Source organism: Bos indicus x Bos taurus, chromosome 10, assembly GCF_003369695.1.
Source record: "Bos indicus x Bos taurus breed Angus x Brahman F1 hybrid chromosome 10, Bos_hybrid_MaternalHap_v2.0, whole genome shotgun sequence".
Classification (NCBI taxonomy): Eukaryota; Metazoa; Chordata; class Mammalia; order Artiodactyla; family Bovidae; genus Bos; species Bos indicus x Bos taurus.
In genome coordinates, this window is record NC_040085.1 from 27,882,016 (window position 1) to 27,905,397 (window position 23,382).

General features: G+C 35.2%; 1 protein-coding gene across 1 annotated transcript in view; it reads left to right on the forward strand.

Annotated features, from left to right (window-relative positions):
- The window catches only part of SPRED1 (sprouty related EVH1 domain containing 1), a 121,799-nt gene extending 99,633 nt beyond the window's left edge, over nucleotides 1-22,166 (forward strand). The window contains exons 5-7 of the mRNA XM_027553492.1: nucleotides 6,797-6,949; nucleotides 14,476-14,577; nucleotides 17,231-22,166. Coding sequence (XP_027409293.1) covers nucleotides 6,797-6,949; nucleotides 14,476-14,577; nucleotides 17,231-17,881 — 906 coding nt within the window. The 3' untranslated portion in view covers nucleotides 17,882-22,166. The remainder of the gene's footprint in view (nucleotides 1-6,796; nucleotides 6,950-14,475; nucleotides 14,578-17,230) is intronic.
- Nucleotides 22,167-23,382: the final 1,216 nt, after the last annotated feature.

The following is a 23,382-nucleotide window of genomic DNA, read 5'->3' on the forward strand; positions in this document are numbered from 1 at the left end:
TTGTGATATATAAGAATTAAAGTTTGGAGCAGTTGATAGACTGTAATACTCATTTAACTACCTTTCTTCACACTAGATTATTTATTGGGAACAATACATTTTATTTTATTTTTTTAATTTTATTTTATTTTTAAACTTTATGTAATTGTATTAGTTTTGCCAAATATCAAAATGAATCCACCACAGGTATACATATGTTCCCCATCCATTTTAAAAAGTTTGCAGAACAATGCTATTTTCTCTGCCTCAGAATTAATTTAGGGAGACAGGACAAAAGGAGGAAAAAAGCAAAATCTGTATTTATTTTCTCTACGACTGTCTTCTAGACTTATGTTCTAATTGAGATGGAAAATAGATGGGGAAACAGTGGAAACAGTGTCAGGCTTTATTTTGGGGGGGCTCCAAAATCACTGCAGATGGTGACTGCAGCCATGAAATTAAAAGATGCTTACTCCTTGGAAGGAAAGTTATGACCAACCTAGATAGCATATTCAAAAGCAGAGACATTACTTTGCCAACAAAGGTTCGTCTAGTCAAGGCTATGGTTTTTCCTGTGGTCATATATGGATGTGAGAGTTGGACTGTGAAGAAGGCTGAGCGCCAAAGTATTGATGCTTTTGAACTGTGGTGTTGGAGAAGACTCTTGAGAGTCCCTTGGAGTGCAAGGAGATCTAGCCAGTCCATTCTGAAGATCAGCCCTGGGTGTTCTTTAGAAGGAATGATGCTAAAGCTGAAACTCCAGTACTTTGGCCACCTCATGCGAAGAGTTGACTCATTGGAAAAGGCTCTGATGCTGGGAGGGATTGGGGGCAGGAGGAGAAGGGGACGACAGAGGATGAGATGGCTGGATGGCATCACTGACTCGATGGACATGAGTCTGAGTGAACTACGGGAGGTGGTGATGGACAGGGAGGCCTGGCGTGCTGCGATTCATGGGGTCGCAAAGAGTGGACACGACTGAGCGACTGAACTGAACTGAACAGCTAAAATTATTAATTTATACTGCATCCTTTTGCCTCTGCACACAAAAATTGCTATATTAATCTTAGAGAAAGAAAAAGCTAAACGATCTCTGAGCAACCATAGGAGAGTAATTACTATACAAGCCTATGAGAGTGAAGCAGGTTTCCACTGTACATTAAATATTGGCGTAGTTTACTTTTTAGATAATACAGAGGAGCCAGTGTACTAAAAGCATTGGATGTATGTTACAGCTATAGACAACTTTTTAAAAGATGAAGATTGTGCATATGTATGTACATTCTTTGTGGCATTCATATATTAAATTTTCTGCTCTTGTGGAAGATTTTCCACCACCTAATTTGAGGTTATATCCCTATTCCTGTAGTTAATTACTTCTTCTAAAGAGTTACAATCCAATTAAAAAATTCAAAAGTTAGCCAGAATACTTTTTGCCTTTTTACTCTTACCCAAATTTTTAAAAATGTTTTGGCTTTTATTAATTTTAATAACAAATAGTACAAATTTTTTTAATAAAATGACAATTTTTTTCGTATGAGTTTGGCAAAAAATTAAGTGCTTTATCTTAGGCAAGTTACATAATCTCTTTAAGCTTTAGAGTAGAGATAAAATAAGCCAACTACCTTGAAGGGTTGTTGTGAGGATTAAATGAATTAAATCATGGATCAACAGACATTTAGGTGATTATAGAATATTGACTAGAGTTCCCTGTGCTATGTAGTGGTCCTTGTTGTTTATCTCTTTTATATATAGTAGTGTCTATATGTTAATCCCAAACTCTGAAAAGGAGTTTTTCTAGTAGAAAATAGAAGATAGTCTTTGTGGGCAGAGGAAATGACATGTACAAAGAATCAGAATTGTGAAATGTCAGACGGTCCTGGAGAGAAACAGGGTAGTAAATAATCTTAAATAGAAAGTGATTATAAAACCGTGGAGTAGGAGCCATGGTAAAGTGACAGACCTGTACGTGCATTTGTTAGTGCTTTTGTTCATTCTCAAAGTTTCTTGTTCATGGAAAGAAAACACTAAGTTTTAGTGAGGCCTAGTTCATTATTATAGAAATTAAGTAGCATATCCACAAATAAGAAAGTTGTGATAATGCCTAGATGTAGAACATTGTTTGTGGATATGTAAATTGTTAAAAGCACCTTGGAAAATAATTTTTATTTTATAAATCAGAGCATACATGTGTTTTATAATTCCAGCATCTCTACCTGTGGTGTAGGTACCAGAAAAATTCTTTTAAATGTGTATCATAAGGCCTGTAGAAGAATGTTCTTAGCACTGTTGTTTGAAATAGCAAAAAATTAAGTGTTTTATCTTAGTCAAGTTACATAATCTCTTTAAGCTTTAGTTTCTTCTTGTGGAGTAGAGACAAAATAATGCCAACTACCTTGAAGGGTTGTTATGAGGATTAAATGAATTAAATCATGTAAAGTACTTGGGACGATGTCTGATACATAGAAAATGTTTAATATATGTTAGCTGTCAACACTACAAGTGAAAAGGAGTGAGCTATTGCTACATATGTCAACATGAATAAATTTCATGCAAAAAAAGTTAAGCAAGAAAAGCAGGTTCCATAATGTCCCAAGTAGCATGGTATCAGTCAAAATCCAGAAATATCTATAACTAAATATTGTTTAGAAATAGTATTTGTGTGGTAAAACTGTACAGAAGCGTAAGAAATTGGAAATAAACAACTACTTCAAGATAATATTTTCCTATACAGGTGGTATAGATAGGGGATGCTATTGTCGTATTGATGTTATTTGTTGTCTTGGTTATTTCTCTTTTTGAAGTTGGGTGATAACTATGCACATATTTACTTTATTACCTTTATGTTATTATATCTGTAGTCCTTTATATAAAATATTTCCTAAGGGAAATGTCAGTGGTTTGGTGTATATCCTTCCTTATACTGATAAAATTTTAAAATATCTATTTATCCATTCAACTTGACAAATAGGATCATGTCATATTAACAATTGTATACCTAGCGTTTTTTTTCATTTAGCAATTTTTGTGAGTACTGCATACAGATCTTTTTAATGGCTTTTAGAATTTATCATATATATATATATCATAAATTTTTAACCAGTCCCATGGTCATACAGCCATAGGATATTTTCTTTGTTCTTATCTTTTTTGTTAAAAAAGAGTGCTAAGATGATTATTTGTTTATGTATGTATCTGTATAAAAGTTTCTCAAAGAAGAATTGCACTCTCACCAACAGTACAAAATATTTCTCCATACCCTTCCCAGTATCGAGTATTATTATGTATATTTTCCATCTTTTCTAGTCTATAAAAAATTGGCATCAAAGTTTTAAATCTTTAATTGAAGTCCACCAGGTTTTCATGTATTTATTACATTTCTTTTTCCTATGAAATAAACGAGACTTTATCTTGTATCTCAGTGCTTCTAGAGTGAGAGAGCCCATTTCTATGGATTGCATAAATTGTTTATCTTATGAAAACATTCCTCAGACAGTAGTGATTCTCTGCCCTCTATTTTCCAGTGTGTATAGGGCTCCCCAACAGAGCTTAGATAATTGGATACCTTATACGGATTCTGAGTAGGAAAACCAACAAATTTTCATGCCTAAACTTTAACGAGGCAATCATTTAGAAACCTGCTAAAATAAGAGGCAAAAAAATAATGAAAGTTTGCATTAAGAGAGTAGCTAAGTGGGTATGGAGAAGAGAAAATGGATTTGAAAAACACTCAGAATTTTAGCTTGTTTTTGAAAATTATTTTATTTTATTGACCAAAAGAGATATTCTGCCTGAATCTGAAGGGTTTGAAACAAGGCTTGAACAATGTCTCAGTTTATTATTTCAAATACAGAGTGGCGGGGGTGGAGGGGGAGGGGATCTACTTAGACTGGTTCATTAGTTAATGAATTATTTGAATATTTTGATAGAATATAATTGTGTTATATTTTAAAATACTATGATTTTACATGAAAATAAAGGGAGAAAGTATATACCTATATTTTAAAAGAAACCCACCTTATAAAAAGTGAACAACTCTTGAAAATTGAAAAAGCATTCATTATCATACTCAGGAATAGAATTAGCATTCATTTTATATCCTTTAAATCTTTTATCTTTTCATGTTTAAAATATGTAAATAAAATTTTATATATGGACTTTTTAGCATTAATTCTCCACAAAGTAGATATTATTCATAAGCCTAATTTCAAATGACCACTTATTATGTTAAGTGGACATACCATAATTTACATAACCATCCCATTAATTTGGGACATTAAAGTTGTTTCTTCATTTTTACTATTAAAAAATTTTCTGAGGAAAATATTTTATGTCTAAAGCTCTTTCTATTCAGTACATTTTTTTTCTTTACTAGATCGAGTAAATGTTCAAAATGTATACATGTTTTTAAAGCTTTTGATATATTTTATTAAAAGTGCTATTCAGAAATGGTTGGCCCAGATTTTACTCCTGTGTATAGAATTAGCAGTGAATGAGAATGACCATTCTCCTATCACCACTTTTTTTTTTTTAACTTCATCAGTTTAACATACATCTAAATTTAAGCTTGCTGAAAGAGATACAGTTAAGTAGTAGAAAAATGCCCTTTTTCTGTTAGATTCTCTACAAATGTTAGTTTCTCACAATTCACAGATAGTATATCCCTTATTATAGATTGTAGACTGTACATTGAAGGTTTATTTGTTTTACCAGACTCCTGAAAGATGTTTTAGTTATTTTATTAACTGAGACACTTTGAGGTGTATAGCTGTAAATTTACTGTGTAGTATGAAATAATTCTTTAGGTTAATTCCAGGTAGTTTGGTAAGCATTTAATAGTTGAACTAAATCATTTATTACCCAACTATCATCCACATGTTTATTTGTTTAATAATGAAATAATACTTTTTATATTTCCCTTTAAAAATGTATTTAATCAAAAAGAAATGTATTTACTGTTTAATGTACAGAATATAATTAACCTTAGTCATACAGTAAAACACTGGGTCATGAAACCATTTTATATTTGTTCAGATACATATTTTTAAGTAAGTTTTATTTTACAATTGTTAAATGATTTCCATTAGATTAGAATGCAGTAAAGACGACCTGATCCAAATAGTTGTCACCATAAAAAGCATAATTATTTTATGACCATTCCTGATACTATGACTAACACTGCAGTTTGTGCTTATTTATAGTTTTTAATCTCTTTGAGTTATCTCAGCTGACCCTGAGATTTTTAATACAAATATTGTACCCACTTTATAATAAAAAGGAATTGTGATTTAGAAAAGTCAGTTGCTAAAATTTTATACCCTAGGTGGATAAGACAGGGTTTCAACCTAGGCCCTTTCTCTAAACCTTTTTGTTGTTCTTGTTGTTTTCTTCTATTCAAGTTGTTTATGATTTTTGACAATTACTTGGGTCATTTATTTTGAAAACTCTCTGGAACAAATACATTTCGTGAATTTCTTTTATTCTTCTCAACTTTTATCATGCATTTTGAAAGAATGTTTGCTGAATACCATTATCTAGCCAACTCCTTTGCAGTAACTGAGCATTGTTATAACAGGGGGCAACTATTAGGAAAATTATATAAAAATAGCAATTAACTGGGTTTGACAGTTAGTTTTCAGTAGGCAGTAGATTCTCAGATACATTTTTAAAGTTTAATTGCTTCCTGATAAAATAGCAGCTTTTAGTTTTCAGAGCATTTTTGTATATATTCTCACTAAATCCTTCCAGTAGTCCATGTAATAAAACTGTATAGGTATTATAATTATTTAATAATTGAAAAAACTGAGTTCCAGAGAAATAAAATGTCACAAAACTACTTTGTTTCAGAGCAAGGGCCATATGTGCACTTATAAATTTATCATATCTTGCCATTTAATGAGTATTATTGTTGAATTTTAAAGTAAGCCAAATTTTAATGTTTTTATTTTTATAAAATAAATTGTAAAGGTTTCTCCTTTTAAAAATATTAGCCCTGTTATGATTACTGTAAATATTTTAGAGTGAGGCAGTAGACGTATTACTGTCATTTTACTTGGTTGTCACTGTTTCTTCCCAGATAACTATATACTAATGGGAAAAATAATAGCAAGTAGTTATCTCATTTCTTAAAAGAAACAAAACCTTCTCAGGACTTTCTGTTTTCTGATATGCTAAGTTTCACTTATTCAGTATTTATTTCACAGAAATATTGTTTATGAAGTTTCAAAGCATTTCATTCATGACTCACTGATTGACATATCTCCTTTCCTAAGTCTGTATATGATTTGAATCCTTCTAAGTAATCCATAAATTAAGGCTAATAATTAATTTCCTTATTGAACAAGATCATAGACTACTATCTTCCTTCTTTGACCCCTCATATCATACAGTACAGTCTTTGGTACTGTGTAAAAAACAATTTTTAAAGAAAATTTTCAAAGTAACAATTTTACTGATTTGCATTTTCTTCCTCATAATTTCTTCACTCTCTGTGTACATATTACTTTTAGTTATAATTAACAGCTTTACTATAATCAGATACATCTCTCACATGGCATGGTTAGCCTTCTGATTCATCCTATATTGTTTTCTATAAGACGGTCCCTTTTGCTCATAAACTTGAGTTTTTTTTTTTAATTTTAATTCATATTCTGTTATTTTGACATGGCTTCATAATGTGTATTTGATTTTGGGGAACTGCCATACACAGTGATGGTGCTACATATTGACCAACTTGCTGAATTCTTGTTAGTGAAGGTATTTTATTTTGTTGTTTTCATATTCTGGAAACTAATGAGTTGGGGATTGTTCCCATTAGGCAGCTGAAGAAGATACTTCCAGTTCTCTAGTGAAAGATCATCTTTTCCATCAAGATACCGTGGTTACCAGTGAGCCTTACAGAAGCTCAAGACCTTCTCCCTTTGAAGGTCTGAATGCCAGAAGTGTCTACCTACGAAGCCAAGCCAATCAGGTGAGAAAATAAATAATCTTTTCCAGCATCAGGGTCTTTTCCAATGAGTCTGACTAGAAGCCTGACTAGAAGCTTATCACTTTTGTGGATCTTGTTAAAAGAACTAGTTTTTGGTTTCATGATATTCTCCATTAATTTCCTGCTTTCAATGTAATTGATCCCTACACTAATTGTTATTGTTTCTTTTCTTTACCTTATTTTGATTGAATCTTCTTTTTCTCGTTTCCCAAGGTTCAGTTCAGTCCATTCGCTTAGTCATGTCTGACTTTTTATGACCCCATGGACTGCAGCACGCCAGGCTTCCGTCTCCATCACCAGCTCTTGGAACTTACTCAAACTAATGCCAATCAAGTCTGTGATGCCATCCAACCATCTCATCCTCTGTCGTCCCCTTCCCCTCCTGCCTTCAATCTTTCCCAGCATCAGGGTCTTTTCCAATGAGTCAGTTCTTTACATCAGGTGGCCAAAGTATTGACGTTTCAGCTTCAGCATCAGTCCTTCCAATGAATATTTAGGACTGATTTCCTTTAGGATGGACTGGTTGGAATTCCTTATAGTCCAAGGGACTCTCAAGAGTCTTCACCACCACCACAGTTCAAAAGCATCAATTCTCCAGTGCTCAGCTTTCTTTATAGTCCAGCTGTCAATCCATACATGACTACTAGAAAAACTATAGCTTTGACTGGATGGACCTTTGTGGCAAAGTAATGTCTCTGCTTTTTAATATGCTGTCTAGGTTGGTCGTAGCTTTTCTTCCAAGGAGCAAGCGTCTTTTAATTTCATGGCTGCAATCACCATCTGCAGTGATTTTGGAGCCCAGAAAAATAAAGTCTGTCACTGTTTCCATTGTTTCCCCATCCATTTGCCATGAAGTGATGGGACTGAATGCCATGATCTTAGTTTTCTGAATGTTGAGTTTTAAGTCATCGTTTTCACTCTCTCACTTTCATCAAGAAGCTTTTTACTTCGCTTTCTGCGATAAGGGTGGTGTCATCTGCATATCTGAGGCTATTGATATTTCTCCTGGCAATCTTGATTCCAGTTTGTGCTTCATCCAGCCCAGCATTTCTCATGATGTACTCTGCATATAAGTTAAATAAATAGGGTGACAATATACAGCCTTGACGTACTCCTTTCCCAATTTGGAACCAATCTGGTGTTCCATGTCCAGTTCTAACTGTTGCTTCTTGACCTGCAAACAGATTTCTCAGGAGACAGGTTAGGTGGTCTAGTATTCCACATCTCTTTCAGAATTTTCCAGTTTGTTGTGTTCCACACAGTCAAAGGCTTCAGCATAGTCAATAAAGCAGAAGTAGATGTTTTTCTGGAACTCTCTTGCTTTTTTGATGATCCAACAGATGTTGACAGTTTGATCCCTGGTTCCTCTGCCTTTTCTAAATCCAGCTTGAACATCTGGAAGTTCACAGTTCATGTACCGTTGAAGCCTGGCTTAGAGAATTTTGAGCGTTACTTTGCTAGTGTGTGAGGTGAATGTAATTGTGTGGTAGTTTGAACAATTAAGGTAGAAACTTTGATTATTAATTTTAGATCTTTGCTAAAAATACATTCAATGCTATAAATTTCCCTCTGTGTGCTACTGTCACTGTATCCCACAGCATTTGATAAGTTGTGTTTCATTTCTTTTTAGTTCAAAATACTTTTGATTTCTCTTGAGATTTCTTCTTTGACCCATGTGCTTAGAACTCTGTCGTTTAGCTGCTACTTATTTGGGGATTTTCCAGGTATCCTCTTACTGAATTCTAGTTTAATTCCTCTGTGATTTGAGAACACACATTGTATGATTTCTACTCTTTTAAGTTTGTTAAGGTCCATTTTATGTCCCAGATTGGTCTGTCTTGGTTAATGTTCCATGTAAGCTTGAGAAAATACGTATTCTATTCTTGTTAGATGAAGTTTTCTTTAGATGTCACTGTATCCATTTGTTTGAAAGTATTGTTTAGTTCACCTCTGTGCTTACTGATTTTCTGCTTGCTGAGTCTGTCCATTTCTGAGAGAGGGATATTGAAGTTTCCAGCTATGGTAATTGGTACATCCATTTCCTTGCAGTTTTACCAGTTGTTGCCTCATGTAACTTGATGCTGTGTTGTTAAGCATGTACACATTAAAGATTGTTATGTCTTCATGGGAGATTTAACCCCTGTATTATATAATACCCTTCTTTATCACTGGTAATTTTCCTTGTTTTGAAGCTCCCTCTGTCTGTATTTGTATTTTCTTTTGGCTAGTGGTAGCATGGTATATTCGGAGAAGGAAATGGCAACCCACTCCAGTACTCTTGCCTTGAAAATCCCATGGGTGGAGGAGCCTGGTAGGCTGCAGTCTATGGGGTCGCTAAGAGTCGGACACGACTGAGTGACTTCCCTTTCACTTTTCATTTTTGTGCATTGGAAAAGGAAATGGCAACCCACTCCAGTGTTCTTGCCTGGAGAATCCCAGGGATGGGGGAGCCTAGTGGGCTGCCATCTATGGGGTCGCACAGAGTCAGACACGACTGGAGCGACTTAGCAGCAGCAGCATGGTATATTATACTTCATTCATTTACTTTTCCGTTAACAGTAAACTGCTTTACAGATAGTGGGTGAATTCTATATTAGCAGTAATCCTAATTCCTCCTTCCATTTCTTCTGTCATTGCTGTCATCCATTTCACTTTATATGCATATACCTGTATATGTATAGGTATGTAAATATATGCTGATTTTTTAGCAAACCTCTCTCTTAGCTCAATTAAGAATAAGAAAATTAAAAGTTTATATTATTTTCCCTTGTTTCTCCTAAAATTTTCCATTGTCATGTAGATCCAAGTTTCTGACCTATATATTTTCCTTCTCTCTAAGGAACGTCTGATAACATTTCTTATAAGGCATGTCTGCCAGCAAGAAATTTCCTCAATTTTTGTTGCCTAAGGAAGTCTTTCTCTCTCACTTTTTAAAAACTGATCTTTTTTTTAATTTAAGGTGTTGCTTTTACATAATAGTTTATGCCTCTTAATCCCCTTCCCACATGTTGCCTGCTGCTTCCCTGTCCCCACTGATAGCCACTCATTTGTTTTCTATATCTGTGAATCTGTTTATTTTCTGTTATATACAATATTGTGTTAAATTTTTTAGATTCCACATATAAGTGATGTCATACAGTATTTGTTTTTCTCTGCCTGACTTACTTTACTTAGTGAAATAACCCTCCAAGTTTATCTATATTGGTGCACAGGTCAAATTTCCATTCTCTTTCCATGACTGAGTAGTATTCCAGTGTGTGTGTGTGTGTGTGTGTGTGTGTGTGTGTACACTACATCTTATCCATTTGTCTGTTGATGGACACTTGTTTTCATATCTTGGCAATTGTAAATAATGCTGCTATGACCATTCCTTTGTGGCTCAGCTTGTAAAGAATCCACCTCCAATGCAGGAGACCTGGGTTCAATCCCTGGGTTGGGAAGAGCCCCTGGAGAAGGGAAAGGCTACCCACTACAGTATTCTGGCCTCAGAATTCCATGGACTGTATAGTCCATGGGGTTGCAAAGAGTTGGACACAGATCTTATAGATAGAGTGCCTGATGAACTATGGACTGAGGTTCATGACATTGTACAGGAGACAGGGATCAATACCATCCCCGTGGAAAAGAAATGCCAAAAAGCAAAATGGCTGTCTGAGGAGGCCTTACAAATAGCTGTGAAAACAAGAGAAGCGAAAAGCAAAGGAGAAAAGGAAAGATATAAGCATCTGAATGCAGAGTTCCAAAGAATAGCAAGAAGAGATAAGAAAGCCTTCCTTAGCGATCAATGCAAAGAAATAGAGGAAAACAACAGAATGGGAAAGACTAGAGATCTCGTCAAGAAAATTAGAGATACCAAGGGAACATTTCATGCAAAGATGGGCTCCATAAAGGACAGAAATGGTATGGACCTAACAGAAGCAGAAGATATTAAGAAGAGGTGGCAAGAATACACAGAAGAACTGTGCAAAAAAGATCTTCACGACCCAGATAATCACGATGGTGTAATCACTCATCTAGAGCCAGACATCCTGGAATTCAATGAAGTCAAGTGGGCCTTAGAAAGCATCACTACAAACAAAGCTAGTGGAGGTGATGGAATTCCAGTTGAGCTATATCAAATCCTGAAAGATGATGCTGTGAAAGTGCTGCACTCAATATGCCAGCTAATTTGGAAAACTCAGCAGTAGCCACAGGACTGGAAAAGGTCAGTTTTCATCCCAATCCCAAAGAAAGGCAATGCCAAAGAATGCTCAAACTACTGCACAATTGCACTCATCTCACATACTAGTAAAGTAATGCTCAAAATTCTCCAAGCCAGGCTTCAGCAATATGTGAACCGTGAACTTCCTCATGTTCAAGCTGGTTTTAGAAAAGGCAAAGGAACCAGAGATCAAATTGCCAACATCTGCTGGATCATGGAAAAAGCAAGAGAGTTCCAAATAAACATCTATTTCTGCTTTATTGACTATGCCAAAGCCTTTGACTGTGTGGATCACAATAAACTGTGGAAAATTCTGAAAGAGATGGGAATACCAGACCACCTGACCTGCTTCTTGAGAAATCTGTATGCCGGTCAGGAAGCAACAGTTAGAACTAGACATGGAACAACAGACTGGTTCCAAATAGGAAAAGGAGTATGTCAAGGCTGTATATTATCACCCTGCTTATTTAACTTCTATGCAGAGTACATCATGAGAAACGCTGGGCTGGGAGAAGCACAAGCTGGAATCAAGATTGCCGGGAGAAATATCAATAACCTCAACTATGCAGATGACACCACCCTTATGGCAGAAAGTGAAGAAGAACTAAAAAGCCTCTTGATGAAAGTGAAAGAGGAGAGTGAAAAAGTTGGCTTAAAGCTCAGCATTCAGAAAACGAAGATCATGGCATCTGGTCCCATCACTTCATGGGAAATAGATGCGGAAACAGTGGAAACAGTGTCAGACTTTATTTTTGGGGGCTCCAAAATCACTGCAGATGATGACTGCAGCCATGAAATTAAGAGACGCTTACTCCTTGGAAGGAAAGTTATGACCAACTTAGATAGCATATTCAAAAGCAGAGACATTACTTTGCCAACAAAGGTCCATCTAGTCAAGGCTATGGTTTTTCCTGTGGTCATGTATCGATGTGAGAGTTGGACTGTGAAGAAGGCTGAATGCCGAAGAATTGATGCTTTTGAACTGTGGTGTTGGAGAAGACTCTTGAGAGTCCCTTGGACTGCAAGGAGATCCAACCAGTCCATTCTGAAGGAGATCAGCCCTGGGAATACTTTGGAAGGAATGATGCTAAAGCTGAAACTCCAGTACTTTGGCCACCTCATGCGAAGAGTAAACTCATTGGAAGAGACTCTGACGCTGGGAGGGATTGAGGGCAGGAGGAGAAGGGGACGACAGAGGATGAGATGACTGGATGGTATCACTGACTCGATGGACCTGAGTCTGAATGAACTCCCGGAGTTGGTGATGGACAGGGAGGCCTGGCGTGCTGCGATTCATGGGGTCACAAAGAGTCGGACACAACTGAGCGACTGAACTGAACTGAAACGACTTTAATTTTCACATGAATATTGGGGTACATATATCTTTTTGAGTTAGTGTTTTTGTTTCTTTCAGATATTTACTCAGAAGTGGAATTGTTGGATCATATGGTAGCTCTATTTTTAGTTATTTGAGAAACCTTCATACTCTTTTCCACAGTGGTTGCACCAATACATTGCCACCAGTCTTCTTCACTTTTGAAGGATAATTTTACAGGTTACAGAATTCTAGGTTGGAGGACTTTTCCACTTACCACTTAAACTATTTCACTTCACTCTTCTTGTTTACTTGGTTTCTGCAAAGAAGTCCAATGTAATTTTTTTTTTAAGTAAATTATTTTTCCTCTGGCATCTTTCAGAATTTTTTTTAATCTTTCTTTTTTTGTTTATAGTTTGAAAATTATATGCTTAGATGGTTTTCTTTTCTTTTTCATTTTCTTACTTGATACTCTCTGAGCTTCTTGGATCTGTGACTTGACATCTGACATTAATTTGGGTAAATTCTTAGTCATTATTATTTCATATATTTCTTTTGTTATTTTCATTCTTTTCTTCTTCTGATCATTTTGTCTTGTATATATGTACAAAATTACACATTTTGAAATTCTTCTACCATTCTTAAATATTGTTCTTTTTTTTCCCCACTTTTTGTTCGCTTTCCTTTCAATTTTGGAAATTGCTATATTCACATACTCAGTGGTGTTTTACCCAGCCATGTCCAGTCTACTAGGCTCATCAAAGGTATTCTTAATGCTCTTAGTGCTTTTGATCTCTAGCTTTGGGGTAGAGCTGGTGGTGGTATTCTTTATTAGGATTTCCGACTCTCCGTTTGCATTGCTCATTTGTTTTTGTATTCTATCTTGCTTTATATTTTAGAGTGCTTAGCATATTGATCGTAGTTGTTTTAAATTCTTAGCCTGCTGTTTCTAATATCCCTGTCATATCTGGTTCTGATGCTTGTTGTGACATTTCAGAATATATTTTTGTCTTTTGGTGTAATTTTTAATATTTTTTTGATTGCTAGGCATCATGTGCTAGGTAAAGGAACTACTGTAAATAAGCCTTTAGTGATAGAGTGGTAATGTGTGTGAGGAAAGAAAGCATTTTATGGTTGTGATGAGGTATCAGTCTTTAAGTCTAAGGTTTTCCCTCTGGATTGTGCATTTCAATTATATATATATTGTTTCTCCCCCTTTAGGTGGATCAGGTGGTTTGAGATGATCAGGGTTGGGTATATATCCCCTCCTGACTCTGATAATATCATAGTAGGTTAGGCTCTGGTTCATTAGTGTTCCCTGAGGACAAGTCTTGTTACAAAGAGTGTTCCAGCACATTTCATAATGGTTCTTTCTCCCGTCTCCATGCTGGAAGCATGCAGGGATTTTTCTGATACTTACCGTGTAAACTTGGTTGAGCTGTTAGAGGTAAACTGACAGAAGCTTGGGAATGTCACAATTACTGCCTTCCCCCTCCCCTAGGAGTGTTTAACTCCCAGTTTTCTATCCTGAGCCTCCAGCAATTTGTCAATTACCGTTGAGATTTTTTTTTTTTCCCTACCCTGCACTGGTTTCCATGGTGATATCTACTCATGAGTCTCTGCAGTCTTAGGTGTGGGGTTTGTCCTGTCTTCGTCTCTCATGGATCTAAGAAGAGTTGTTGATGCTTTTATTATTATTCCCCCTTTTTTTTTTACTTGTAATTGCAGCAGAATGGCAACTTCAGGTTCCTTACATGCTGAAACTGAAACCAGAAGTGAAGTGTATGCTACTTTTTAAATTTCATTTTAAATGTATTGAGAAAGATCTGAGTTTAAATAACAAACAGGATGACTCATAATAATTTTTATTAAAACCATTTTGAAAAACCTTACTACTAATAGATTATGGAGTTTTGAAATACATAGTTTCATTAAAAATAAAATAAGAAATGTGTTCTTTTGTCACTAAACTAGGAATTGTTTGTATTTTAGATAATGTTCAGTCATCCAGGCCTAGACATTCAGGACAGAAGTATAGAATATGGACAGCGGCAAATGCCCAAGGAAAGTGGAGGCCTGAAGTCCCAAAATAAGGTAAGAAATTATAGTTTTATCCTCTGATTTGGCATGTAACTAATTAACATATGAGTGAAATTTCCAGTCTTTCTAATTCTCCATGTAGTTGAATTATACTAGAGTTATTTTTTAGTGTTATAAACTTGCTTATTTTTTATATATACTTCTAAACCTCATTACTTAAATTTCCTCCAGATTTCTGGTTTGAGTCTGGGAGATTGTTACAGTGTGTTTATCACCAATAGGAATTGTTGTAACTTTCTGCATCCATCACTCCATCTTTAGTCCACACATGGATTTTTTTAGCTGCAATTCCAAATATCTGGAGAATGAAAGTTTGGAAGCCCAACCTAGATCATGGGCTTACTTATAAACTAGTCACTGTGTCTTGTCACACTAGTCACTTGTATGGGTGAAGGGAAGGGTCATTTTGATATATGCCTGAAAGATGTACTTTCCCCCCTGAAACAGCCTCCCAGAAAGGTGAGAGAGTGTAGTGTGCTTTTCAGTCATTTTCAGAGACACGTATAACCAGACTATGAATACGTACACTTTGTGTTAGTTTGCTAGGTCTGTCAAGAAAATACCACAGACAGAGTGCCTTGAACAACAAAAATATATTTGCACACAGTTCTGCAAACTGGAAGTCCAAGATCAAGGTCTTGATACATTTGGGTTCTTTCATGGCCTTTCTCCTTGGCTTGTCAATGGTCACCTTCTGATTGTGTTCCTTTTTTTCTCTTTACACACACATTTCTGGTGTCTCGTTCTTTGTGTGTCCAAATTTCCTCTTCTTATAAGGACACCAGTCAAATTGGATTAAGGCCTACCCTAAGGACCTTAGTTTAATCACTTTTTTAAAGGCTCTATTTCCAAATGCATTCACATTCTGAGATACTGGGGTTGGGGCCTCAACATATGAAATTGGAGGAAACACAGTTCAGCTCAGTTGAATTCAGCTGATGTTCTACCCTCTGGTCCCTCTTCTCACATGCAAAATATATTCACCTCATCATAACACTCTGAAAGACTTAACCCATTCTATTTTTTTTAATATAAATTTATTTATTTTAATTGAAGGCTAATTATTTTACAATATTGTATTGGTTTTGCCATGCATTGACATAAATCTGCCACGGGTGTACATGTGTTCCCCATCCTAAACCCCCCTCCCACACTTAACCCATTCTAGTACTGTCTCTAGGTCCAGTGTGTGCATACTAAGTCACTTCAGTCTTGTCCATCTCTTTGTGACTCTATGGACTATAGCCTACCAGTCTCCTCTGTCCATGGAATTCTCCAGACAAAAATAATGGAGTGGGTTGCCATGCCCTATTCTAGCGATTCTTCCAACCCAGGGATTGAACCCACATCTTATGTCTCCTGCATTGGCAGATGGGTTCTTTACCAGTAGCACCACCAAGATCTCATCTAAATACCATCTAAGTGTGAGTGAGACTCGGTTTGATTCATCCTGAGGCAAAATTCCTCTGGGCCCTTGAGGGAAGTGGCCCTACTCCCTTGGTGATAGTGTCATTCCTGAGAATTTCCCAGGGCTTCAAGTTCAGTTCTATTTTGTTTTTAAAATTACACTTCAGTTTATCACTTTCCTCTCATATTTTACTATAAACAGCAAGGAGGAACCAAGCCTGTATCCTTAGCACTTTTCTTAGAAATTTCTGCTAAATATCCAAGTCCATCACTCACAAATTCTGCCTTCCGCTAGAATACAATTCACCTGCATTCTTTGCCACTTTATAACAAGGGTCATCTCTCCACCAGCGTCCAACCGTGTATTTATTTCTTGTTTCCATCCAGGACCCTCACCAGAAATGCCTTTAACGTTTGTGTTTCTACCAGGCCTCTCTTCACGATTACCTAGACTTTTTATAACACACACCTCAAAACTCGTTCAGCCTCTATCCATTATCCAGTTCCAAAGGCATTGCCACACTTTTGTAAGCACAGCATCCCACTCCTTGCTACTGAAATCTGTATGAGTCAGGGTGCTCCAGAGAAATAGAACCAACAATATGTATATATAAAGAAAAAGACATTTACTTTAAGGAATGGCTTATGTGATGTTGTTAAGTCTCTAAGTCATGTCCGACTCCTTGGCAGTCCCATGGACTGTAGCCCACCAGGCCCTTCTGTCCATGGGATTTCCCGGGCAAAAATACTGGAGTGGGTTGCCATTTCCTTCTCTAGGGGATCTTCCCAACCCATGGCTGAAACCCACTTCTCTTGCTTGGCAGGTGGGTTCTTTCCCACTGAGCCACCTGGGAAGCCCTCTGGGAGGCCCTACTCATATGATGGCATAGGTACATACATACTCAAAATCTTCAGAGTAGGCTGTCATGCTTAAAACCCGAGCAAGAGCTGTAGTCTGTATCCAAAGGCAGTCTGCTGGCAGAATTCTTTCCTGCTCTTTCTTGGTCAGTCTTTGTATTATTAAAGCCTTGAACTGATTGGATGAGGGCCACCTATGTCATGGAAGATAATCTGTTATGCTTATATAGTCCACCCTTTGAAATATCTCTTCCAAGAAACATCTTCACTTAAACTTGCAAACTAATTGACCAAGTATCTGGGCACTGTGGCCCAGGCAAGTTTAGGCAATATAATTAATCTTAACTGTTATTATTGCAATTTTCATCTCTTTCATTTTTAGGTCCCTTTGAAATCAATTCGACATGTCAGCTTTCAAGATGAGGATGAGATTGTCAGAATAAACCCTCGCGATATCTTAATACGTCGCTATGCAGACTATAGACATCCTGACATGTGGAAAAATGACCTGGAGAGAGATGATACTGACTCCAGTGTTCAATTTTCTAAACCAGACAGTAAAAAATCAGACTATCTGTACTCTTGTGGGGATGAAACTAAGTTAAGTTCGCTCAAAGACTCTGTGGTATTTAAGACACAGCCTTCCTCATTAAAATTTAAGAAGTCAAAACGAAGAAAAGAAGATGGTGAACGTTCTCGCTGCGTATACTGCCAGGAAAGGTTTAATCATGAAGAAAATGGCAGGGGAAAATGTCAAGATGCTCCAGACCCTATTAAGAGATGCATATATCAAGTTAGTTGCATGCTCTGTGCAGAGAGCATGTTGTATCATTGTATGTCAGACTCAGAGGGAGATTTCTCTGACCCCTGTTCGTGTGACACTAGCGATGACAAGTTCTGCTTACGATGGTTAGCCCTAGTAGCTTTGTCTTTCATTGTTCCATGTATGTGCTGCTACGTCCCTTTGAGAATGTGCCATCGTTGTGGTGAGGCGTGTGGGTGCTGTGGTGGGAAACATAAAGCTGCTGGATGAAAGCATCCAGTGACGAAGTGAGCTTAAAATCCTTGTGTCCAGGAATTAGCTAACTTGGATTTGTGGAAGCTTTTGGCAAGCATTATGCAGTCTTGCCTGGTATCCTTGGGGCCACACGTGGAGGAAGCAGAACTTATCGATTCTTGGCATTTCAACAAATGCTCGCCATGCCCTTTTCCCTGGAGTGCATGGCATGTTTTGTTAACAGGTTGTCAAGAATATTTGCAAAAGGAAACCATTTCTGGTTATTGGCAATATAAAGTGAACATAAAATATGATCCAACTAAAAGGGATTAAATTTTTTTGGCATTTTTGTATATTTATGCATTAGGTGATGGGACCTTTAAAGGTTTAAATTCATTAAGATATAAACTAAAAGTGCACTAGGGGACAGTTGGATTTCAATCTAAGAAAAGTTAACACTTGGGAATTGTAAGAAGTAAAACAAGTGCAACTAAATCATTTATTAGTTGTTTTTTGAAAGCAGTTTTATGTATAAATAACAAATGTTTATATTTAACTAAATAAAAGGTACGAATTATTACATATAAAGCTTTTCTTCCCCTTCCTAGTTCTGAAGTAGATGTACATATATCTACTGTCACATTCCATTATATTTTGAATATTTTACTCATCTAGTTAATAACGTTTTTATTCTATGTGAATGATTTTATATTTTCATCGTCATTTCCCTTTGGCTACAGTTTATATTGAGTTATATCTGTACATTCTGGTAATCTAAAATCCTTATAAAATATTCTAATAGCCTTGAGTGACCAACTTTTTTTTTTTTAAGCACAGATGTAATTGTCTAATGTTATGATGGGAACATAACACTTATTTTTATATAAAAAGAGACTGAGTAAACATTATAGAAAAAGTGAGGTTTTGGGTTGTTTTGTTTTGTTTGTGGTATTCAACCAGCAAGTTGTTTTCTTTCAGAACTTCCTCCTTTCAAAGAACTATATTGCATTTACAAATGTTTTACAAGGTGAAAAGTGCAACTGGATAGAGTCAAACAGTTTCCTCCTGAGATTTCCACTACCATTCTCCTAATCCAGAGTATGTTCAGCTGTGTTAATAATATTTTAGCTCAATCCTCAGTGCTTATTGTCACATAACAATGATAACTTTTCTCATTTTATTTAAACTGACCAGAAGCAAAATTATGCTAAAGAGTGTGCTAAACTACCCCAGAAAAATATTCAATCCAACATCCTGAATGAAATATCTCGTATGTTTAGATTTATTTTCTCTTGCAGAGCATAGTCCTACTGGATGTTTTATTTGCAAAGTAGTTGCATAAATGTCCGGCAAGCTGTTTGGAGTACTTTGGGGTCAAATTGTCTTTTTTTTTTAAGTGTTACATTGAAACTCTAACCAAGTAAGGGGTTCCTAAAGAACATTCCCTTAAAGGGATAAAGTTGAGAAGTGTGCCTTTTTTTCAATGGCTTGAAGTTTCAGAAATGATCAAAATTAAAATCACACTACTGTTTGAAGCTCATTTTCTATGCAGGTTTTAAAATGTCATTTACATAATCATTCTTTTTACATATCACACTTAAAAGCTTGTGTTAGCTTTCTTCTTTTGCCCCAGATCAAACTGAACAATGTACATAACACTGTCTGTCTGTAAAATACTTTTTTTTAAGAAAGCATTTATATTTATATGACAGCTTGAACTGACAACATTGTGTATATAGATCATCTTGAAGTATTATTTCACATTGAAAAGAAGAAAAATATATTGATAACTATAGATGTTATGAAGAAGAGGTTATTTCTAGTTTTGTACTAAAAATCAATTGGTTGAACTAAGTCCAAAACACGACACCGTAGCAGCAGTTTTAAGTCTTATTTTTACTGTTTATATATTTGGATGCTGCTACGCCAGATGATCTTCATCCCTGAAGTTTTCAACTAAACTTGGTTTCCTAGAATAGACTGTTAACTTTCAAAATTACTTTTTATTGATAAAATGGAAATACTGGTTTTCCTTGTGACTGAATTTTCATATTTGTAAGTGCTGAGTTTATAATTCAGGTTTGAGCAGGTGTGAATAACTGAAGAAAATAACTTGCTGGCTATATAGGAAAATGCTGTGGAAATGAACTGTGTATATACTTCTGGGAAGAACAAATTTAATCATTTCTTCTGTTGAGCACTAATCAGTATAGTGCAACTCCTGGTTCTGTACTGTATTTTATATGCAACATATATGCTTTAATATTTTAATGTTTGTGCATTAATATTTTCAATTTGTTTAACCACTTTGCTGCTAAGATCTTTCCGTCCCATCCCCAATTTTTCCTTTACAATTTTTAAACAAGTTTCTTCATTAAAAACTATGGTGATGAAATGGTTTTTATTTTACCTTGAATTTTTATAGTTTAACACACCAAGGTTCCAAATCAGTCTAGAAGGCTAACTCATAATGTTACCTGAATCCCTTATGTGGAAATTTTCTCTTGAGTAAATTAGAATTATTATGTGAAAACAAATGAATAGGTTAAATTTCTCATTCTTAAACGTATAGATACGTTTGGGAGCATTTTCTCAGTCTGCATACAGATTTGACACTGCCAATTGGCTTGTCCTCTAAAATCGTTCTTTTCAGTTTTAATCTGATCGTATAAGCAAATGGCTGAGCAAAACTGTTTAAGTAATAGTAAATACTGAAAGTGAAAACAAGAAGATTTTGATCTGATGGCTTGTTCAGAATTAATAATTCTTAAATGATTTTCCTCTGACTTGACAGGGGAATCACTTGATTTCTGAAGAAATACGAGGTATGTAACTTCAGCACCACCTACTGGATGATTTATAGACCATATGTGAGGTGGCAGTTGGGATCCGACAGGGTTCATCAGTACTGCCAGTAAAGGGCTATTTAAGGGGCGGCCACCTCCAAATGGAGAAAGCAGGAACAAGAAATATCTCAAAAGAACTGTAAAACCAGTCTTTTCCCTAATGTGTCTTATTGGTCCTGAAAGATTTTAAGCACTTTTTCCCTTACGTATCCTGTTTTAAATATTTATCAATATTTGGAACTGGCAATCAAACTTAATGGATGTGCCGAAGCATTTATAGAACCAATTCTTTTAACTTGTAAAAGCCATTGCTAAAATGGTATTCTTTTCCTCCCATTACCAGTCAGGGAGAACTTTTTAGAAAAAATAAACATCACTGTATTTCATCATGACAACTTCAGAGAGTGTGTGTGTCTCTGGGATGATATTGGGCAAGGGTTAGAATTTAAAGGGGAAAACTTAAAACTACCTATTTTCATTGGTTATTCAGCAGTGCCTAAAATGAACTTTTGAAGTAATACAAATGCGCTTTCAATTCATGTGTATAGTGCCATCTGATATCTTGGGTAAGTCTTGCTTTTTCTTTTTCTCTCCCCAGCCCCTCTTAAGTGATCACCACAGAGATGATTCTTATTATTTATATGTCTCCAAAATGCAGGAAACATGTACTTCCCTCCACATTCAGAGAAGCTTAAGGATGTTTGTTTTATGGAAATTCACTTTAGGTTTTGTGATACACTTTGGAATATATGTTTTAAGATTGGGTTTTTTATTTTAGCCCAAAGAGACATTAAATAAATATAACATTTTACTACATAAAAATTTGAAAGCTTGTTACCTGGAAAACATAAATTCTTAACTAAATATTCTCATTCTTGATTTCCAGGATCACATATCTAAGTATATGGGGAAGCACTAGAAACTTGCATCATTGTTGCACCAAAAAAAAAGAGATTGGTCTATACTCCGCAATAATAGCACCATAAGGTGTTTTTCAGTGAGTCAAAACATCTAAAAAGAAATCACAACCTGAGATAATTTATATAAGCCAAAAAATTTTTTTTCTTTTTAAGGGCTTTTAAGGTATTAAGGTACTGTTTGCCTAGCAGCCAGGTGGTTATAAAACTTTCATATGCTTTGATACACTGATGTTAGCCGTTGTTCCTGAAAGCTCCTTAAATTGCATAAGTTGCTAGTTTTGAGATTTTTCAATAATAATCTAGTTGAAAAGCCTTTGTATTAAAATACACATAGATTTTTGTGAACATTGCCAGTATGTAGTGTCATTTGCTTTCTATTTTTGACCTCAAAAGTGCCTCACTTGTATATTATTTCCATTGAAAGCTTGACTGCATTCTTTCTAATAAGCAATGAAAAATTGTTTAACTCATGCCATAATGTATCTCCTTAGATATAGTTGACTAGCTTGCCAGTTTTGGATATATAATGTAAATATGCATATATAAGTTTGTAACTGTTTTTGTTACATCATACCCATGTAATTGGACATATCAGATGATATCATAAGAATTTGTTTTAATTACCTGATTAAACCTATCATGAAATATAAAAGGACTTTTTCTTACTCTTCTAGAGGTTAACAAACTATGAGATAGTAATTCTTACAGGAGAAAGCACTAATAGAAATGGAAGTTTTTGATCATAATTTTAAGGTGTGTTTTAACTGAAAGTTCATGTGTAGTTCATTTTAATGACTTACTTATTCACTCATGATTATCTCCAGATTTATTTTGTAGTTTGTTACCTGATACATTATTTGATTTTGGAGCATGTTACAACTAAATCTGGATTAACTTCATTAAATGATACGTGGGAAATTTTTAACCCACAACTATTACTCTTTTACACACACACACACAGACATATATATATCATAATACCAGCATTTCACTTAACCTAGTACTATAAGCAAGAATAAATGAAAAATTATTAGTACAATGTTCAAAAAATCATAGTATTTAAACACCAGAATAACTTTTGAATTGCTTTATTACATTTATATATATTTGAAAGATCAAGAATTAACTTTATACCTCTATCATGAATTATGAAATACAGTCTCATGTGTTTATTTAAAGGTTTTCAGATTTACTTTATATTCTTCACATCAAGTTAATACCCACAAGTAAGTAGAATAGTTTTACACAAGAGGAATTGAAACTAGGGTTTCTGCTCGACTGTCAATACAGTGTCAGGCACACAGTGGTCCTTAAAGAAAAATCAGCATTAATAATATGAAAGCAGGAGTCAACTCAAAATTTAACTACTCTTAAGATTTGCAGTTTTAGAGGGATCCTTAAAATAATGAGAAAATATATTCATAATAAAAGTCTAACAAAATCATAGTTGAAATGGTGTTTTCTTTTGTCTAGCAATCTTAATTTTTGCTACATAATGTTTTTAATTGATTACTTTTAGTTCTCAAATAACCCTGTAATGTAAGTATTATCCTCATTTTACAAAGAGATTTAAGCTTCAAGAGGTTAAAAATGTACACAAGATCAAATTAGAGGTACCAGGTTTGAACTGTCGTATTCCGAATTCCATGCTTTTAGTCACAGTGCAGCTTCTAGTTTTGTTAAAGAGTCACAGATGCACTTAATAGAATAATCATTGTTCTGTTAAAAAGAAATTATATTTAAGCTAAACAATGTTGATTATTTGCCTTAA